General features: G+C 45.8%; 1 protein-coding gene across 1 annotated transcript; it reads left to right on the top strand.

The window, feature by feature from the left end:
- The first annotated feature begins 3,767 nt into the window (after positions 1-3,767).
- Positions 3,768-5,790, top strand: LOC134344398 (frizzled-1-like). Its single transcript, XM_063044118.1, has one exon. It carries the CDS (start codon positions 4,004-4,006, stop codon positions 5,690-5,692), a length of 1,689 nt encoding a protein of 562 aa, XP_062900188.1. The 5' UTR covers positions 3,768-4,003; the 3' UTR covers positions 5,693-5,790.
- The last annotated feature ends 479 nt before the right edge of the window (positions 5,791-6,269 follow it).

Here is a 6,269-nt window from a genome sequence, read left to right as displayed (position 1 = left end):
TATTGTATATTTCCTTGCCTTGTTGAACTTGCTCAGAAAATGTTGCTTTACATTTCTGTACAATAAAATCAATGTTCTCTGATCACTTAACTTAATAAAATGCTCCATGTCACTTGAATGGATAATTTATCAATCAACTAAAATCAGCCAAGTAAGAAATTATTGGGATAAACATACAAAATTTTGAAAGGGATAGATAAGATAGAAGTAGGAAAGTTGTTTCCATTGGTAGGTGAGACTAGAACTAGGGGACATTGCCTCAAGATTCAGGGGAGAAGATTTAGGACAGAAATGAGGAGAAACTGTTAATCCCAGAGAGTGGTGAATCGGTGGAATTCTCTGTCCAGGGAAGCAGTTGAGGCTTCCTCATGAAATATATTTAAGAAACAGATTTTTTTACATGGTAAGGGAATTAAGGGTTATGGGGAAAAGGCAGGTAGATGGAGCTGAGTTGACGGACAGATCAGCCATGATCTTATTGAATGGCAGGGCAGGCTCGATGGGCTGGATGGCCTACTCCTGCTCCTATTTCTTATGTTCTAACTTCAGCTTTGGGTAAGCATTCCTTTGATGGTGCAAGGCAAGAGACTTAACTACAGGTTGAGGCTATCTCGTCTAGCACTCTGGAACACAGAAAATGCCACACCACAAAAATTGCCATGATTATCTTCCTATGTTCTTTTTAAGTAAATGGGACACTTGTGGATTTCCACAGGTCAGAAATGGTGTTCGCTGAGATTGCAGACATTGTATTTGTAGATTAATTAGCTATGGATCAGTACAGATGACTAATGTAGATCTCTTCTACAGATTTAAAACATGCCAGACCAGAGTGTTAATCTGTAGAAACATTGGAAAAATCAGTAAGTAAACAAGGTATAGCATATAGTTTCAACAGATCAGCCAAAGTCAGGTACAGATGATCATTTGAAATGTATAGACTTACTGAGCAAGAAAATGGAGTCGTAAGTCTCACAATAATTAAGGGTCCGGCAGCATCGCTAGGAAGAGGTACAGTCGACGTTTCAGGCCGAGACCCTTTGTCCTGATGAAGGGTCTTGGCCTGAAACGTCGACTGTACCTCTTCCTAGAGATGCTGCCTGGCCTGCTGCGTTCACCAGCAACTTTGATGTGTGTTGCTTGAATTTCCAGCATCTGCAGAATTCCTGTTGTTTGCAATAATTAAGGGTGTTGGCTTTGGTTTTCCCACTGTTGTATGGCTAAGTCAAGTGGGTGGGGTAAGAGATGGATGAGATGGGAAAATAAATGATCAAGTTTAGCCCACCAACTTAAAAGTAGACTGACTCATCACCAGAATTTCCAAGTTCATCAAGAGATGAAGCATTAATAATGGCTGCCAAAACTCATAATTATAGAGACAAGCTTATAGTCTGGGCCTCTCTTTGGAAATCAAACAGATTCGGGTGCAACAGCAAGTGAAAGGCTGAAAATTTTTTAAAAAATATAGCAGATCCTGGGAATCTGTTGGGAAAAAAACACAGCAGGTTAGGCAGCATCTAGGGAAAGAGAATCACAGTATCAACCTAACTGAAATATTGACTGTTTATAGTTTACTGACCTAGAATAGAGAACAGTAATCACAGCTATTGGCCCTTTGGTCCCAGTGTCCATGCCACCATGGTGCTAATCCAAACAAATTCATAACCTAAGCTGTAAACCTACTTTAAACTCTCCCCCTCTCAAATCTCACCTCAAACCTGTACATTTCCACCCCGGGAAAAATAACTGCTTTTCCCTATAGCTGTTCATCTTTATTGTTTTGCCTCAATGCACTGTGTAATGAATTAATCTGCATGAATGGTATGCAAGGCAAGCATTCACGAATATCAGTACATGTGAAAATGATGAACAAATTCCAATTCATAATCAGGCCGCTTCGGCCTCAGATGCTCCAGGAAAACAAATCAAATGTTGACTACGCTACGAAAACACGCCAGTCCAGGCAACATCAAGGTGAATCTCTTCAGCACCCTCTTGACACCCTTCCTGACCTGTTGAGATTTTCCAGTAGTTTACGTTTTCATTTTATGAAAGGCAGATTTTTCTCCCAGAAGTCTTATGAATGACAAACGTGGTGATAATGATTTTTAAAAAGCACACACCTTTTGCTAGTATAACAAAGAAAATGAAATCATGCATTGAATGTTTGTTGACGTCGCTTAATTTGGTTCCACTGTGATTTTAACTTATCGACTTATTTATCTGTTAATGCTTGACTGTCCCCGAATGACTATCAGCATATTCTTGTCTCGTCAAGGCATTGCCAAATGAACGTCACTTATGATTGAAATTTTCCTTGTGAAGTGCTGGCAGGGTTTATAAAAGGGGCCAACTCGTTTGTACAAGCAACAAAATAATTCATTTTAATATATAATTAACTACAGAGCATTAAAGAAAAATTGCTGCCATATCAATATCTAAACAGATAAATTAAAACATTCAGGAAAATAGATATTTGCACACATTGTTAAAAATATGCGGCATTTTTGCTGTATTAAGCATGGCATTAGATCGTCGTAATTAAATCTGGGAACTCTCTATTGCATCATCTTGGAGGGAGTAATGACAGAAGCGTTAAAAAACAAACCGACAGCTCGCTTTCAACTCTCTGTTCGCGCTTTTAACAAAAGTTAGTGCACAGATTTTCACCAATTATTATAAATGTTAAAACCGCAGAACGCCGCCATTTAATGCAATGCATTCCTCGAGTTCCCACATGAAAAGACGGACTAGAGTTTAAACGAAATTTAGATGGCATCGCAACTCGGTTCAGCTATAGTTACAGTCGTAACACCAGATTCACTAATCTCCATGACTGCAAATAAAATCTGCTACGCTTAATTTTCTTTGTTCTCCCTGGAAGCAAGGAAGGAACTTTCGCTTGTACGTCCCGTAGAGAAAGAATGCGAAATGTGTCCCTTGAATTGGCGCTCTTGAATTGCTCTTCTGTAAGTTCTCTCCCGGGACTCCTCTTTCGGATTCAGACTGTCCCGATACACTTGATGGAATTTCGCAGCCCTGCCCTCTTCAGCCTATCTCCGAAACGCCCTGATCCCGAACCCTCTTTTCTGCCTGTCTTAAAGGTTTCTACAACAGCGACCTCAGAGCCGGATCTCTACCTCATTGTCTCATCTTCTTGAAACTTTCAACCTCCTAACCGACACTTCCCTTAAAAAAAAGTAGCTCCCTCTAGGCTTGGGAGTCATCTATGCTTTCTTTCGCATTCGTGCTAACAGACCCTGCACCATCATTGTGGCCAGGCCCCTAAATCGACACCATTCTCTGCCTATGGCCGTGTGGTTCAGTATTAATAACCCTAGTGAGCAACAGTTTCCTGGAATGCAGCAGCCTGACCTAAGGAGGCCAGAGGTCCTTGACGCCATCTGGGGATCTGACCTCTGAAACTACACGCTCTCAATAATACTTTGCGCAAATGAACCCCGGCTCCGGAGGGGGAAGGAGAAACTGCCGATCCCCTGGGGAAAGGGGAGCTTCAAGTTGCCAGGCTCGGAACCCCAGCTCCGACTCTGACGCGCGAACACACTCTCCCGCGCAGTCCAACAAGTGCTGCCAATTATTTAAATTTCCGCACAGCTACCAACCAATCGCAGCGCCTGCCGTGGCTCGGCCTTGGCCGGGTTCGACTGGCGATTGGCTCGCCTTGGCAGTTGTAAGAGGCCCGAGACCGTTTCAAGGCGCCTCTGCCGACGCGCGCCCCGCAATGCGCAGCCAGACTGGAAGGGGCTCCTGGAAACAGGCGGCGTGGAACTGATGGAGTGACACAAATGGCTAGTGGAGTCGGAGCTGGGTTGCTGCTCGAATTGAGGCTGTTTTCCTTTGGCATCTGAATTGCCTGAGATTAAAATCATTTTCTCTAACGTAAGTTTTTAAAAGAATCGGAAAAACTTATGCTGTGCTGAATGCCGTAAGAACAAATATTTGTGCCGGAGTGAAAGAAGTAGTTTGAAGAGCAAGAGAAAGTATGGCTGTGTGTAATTGTTTCCATCTGGATTTATGCAAACTTGTGAGCTCTCGGTGGCTGTTTGTGCTCCATTTGTTTCTGCAAAGTTTGGGACCTGTGCGGCCACAGGGGCAGTACAATGGCGAAAGAGGCATCTCGATTCCAGACCACGGCTTTTGCCAGCCGATCTCGATCCCTCTGTGTACGGACATCGCCTATAACCAAACCATCATGCCGAACTTGCTGGGGCACACCAATCAGGATGACGCCGGCCTGGAAGTTCACCAGTTCTATCCGCTGGTGAAAGTGCAGTGTTCGCCCGAGCTGAAGTTTTTCCTCTGCTCCATGTACGCGCCGGTGTGCACCGTGCTGGAGCAGGCGATCCCCCCGTGCCGATCGCTATGCGAGAGGGCCAGGCAGGGGTGCGAGGCGCTCATGAACAAATTCGGTTTCCAGTGGCCCGAGAATCTCCGATGCGAAAACTTTCCAATCCACGGATCTATCGACCTGTGCGTCGGGCAGAACAAAACAGAGAAGGGCAGCCCTACCTTAGATCCCACACAAGCATTAACCGACGTCGGCACCGTTCGCCCCACTCGGGACCAGTTTTCCTGCCCTCGGGTACTGAAGGTACCCACTTACCTGAACTACCATTTTATGGGGGAGAAGGACTGCGGCGCTCCCTGTGAGTCCTCTAGAACCAACGGGCTGATGTATTTCAGCCAAGAGGAGCTGAAGTTCGCCAGGATCTGGATCGGTATTTGGTCGGTTCTGTGCTGCGCCTCCACCCTGTTCACGGTGCTCACCTACCTGGTGGATATGCAGAGGTTCAGTTACCCCGAGCGTCCCATCATATTCCTGTCGGGCTGTTACACAATGGTGGCCATCGCCTACATCGGCGGCTTTCTGCTGGAAGAAAAAGTGGTGTGCAACGAGAAGTTCGCCGAAGACGGCTACAAAACGGTGGCCCAGGGCACCAAGAAAGAAGGCTGCACCATTCTCTTCATGATGCTGTACTTCTTTAGCATGGCCAGCTCGATCTGGTGGGTAATCCTGTCACTGACTTGGTTCCTGGCAGCTGGGATGAAATGGGGTCACGAAGCCATCGAGGCCAACTCCCAGTACTTTCACCTGGCTGCCTGGGCAGTGCCAGCCATCAAAACCATCACCATATTGGCCGTGGGCCAGGTGGACGGAGACGTGTTGAGCGGGGTCTGCTTCGTAGGACTCAACAACGTGGACGCGATGCGAGGCTTCGTCCTGGCGCCGCTCTTCGTCTACCTGTTCATCGGCACCTCGTTCCTCTTGGCCGGCTTCGTGTCGCTCTTTCGTATTCGGACCATCATGAAACACGACGGCACCAAGACGGAGAAGCTGGAGAAACTTATGGTGCGCATCGGCATCTTCAGCGTCCTCTACACGGTGCCGGCCACCATTGTCATCGCCTGCTACTTCTACGAGCAAGCCTTCAGGGAGCAGTGGGAGAGGAGCTGGGTCAACCAGGCCTGCAAGAGTTACGCCATACCCTGCCCTCGGAACCAGCAGCCTCCCATGACGCCGGATTTCACTGTCTACATGATCAAATATCTCATGACACTTATAGTGGGCATCACCTCCGGCTTTTGGATCTGGTCTGGTAAAACTTTACATTCTTGGCGCAAGTTCTACACTAGACTCACAAACAGTAAGCACGGAGAGACGACGGTGTGAGTGAGTGGAAGACGCTCTTCCCTCCGCATTTTCCTTCCCGAAAAGGGAGGCGCGAACCACACAGAGTGAAGCCTGAGTTTTCCGATGTGACAGACTATTTCAAATACTGTATGTATGTTGTTGTAAATAGCATCTGTAAATGTTTTTTTGTAATTATATATTTGTATTTAAAATATCGCCTCCAGAGGTGTTATCCTGTTTCCCCAATAAGTGGAGATTTTTGTTTTGTCGGGAGGGGGGAGGGTATTGGGAAGGGGGAAGTGCTCGGAAATCGTCTTAACTTGTAGTCGGACGCTGAGAACGAACCTTCAAAATGAGTTAGACTTGAAAGTTGATCCTGGTGCCTGCCAACTCGCATGTCTGAATGTTGAACCTATCGAGAGATAAATTAGACCTGGAGGCAATTAGTCTTATCCCGGAATGAAAAAACTTCCCTTGGGTCCTAACGCTAACCAAATTATCGCTGTTATTCTTTACACAAACTAGAATGATTAGAAATTGGAGAATATGAGAGAGAAAATAAGTAGATTTAAAATGAAAGAAATAACGCCTTCATGCGTTACTTCTTACCCTTTGA

The sequence above is a fragment of the Mobula hypostoma genome, chromosome 3 (genome assembly GCF_963921235.1).
Source record: "Mobula hypostoma chromosome 3, sMobHyp1.1, whole genome shotgun sequence".
NCBI classification, from domain to species: Eukaryota; Metazoa; Chordata; class Chondrichthyes; order Myliobatiformes; family Myliobatidae; genus Mobula; species Mobula hypostoma.
Note: the sequence above shows the minus strand (reverse complement) of the source record. Positions and strands in the feature narration are given on the sequence as shown.

What these genes read in the sequence shown, in the direction of transcription:
- LOC134344398 (XM_063044118.1), top strand. Translation starts at nt 4,004, where the DNA reads ATGGCTGTGTGTAATTGTTTCCATCTGGATTTATGCAAACTTGTGAGC.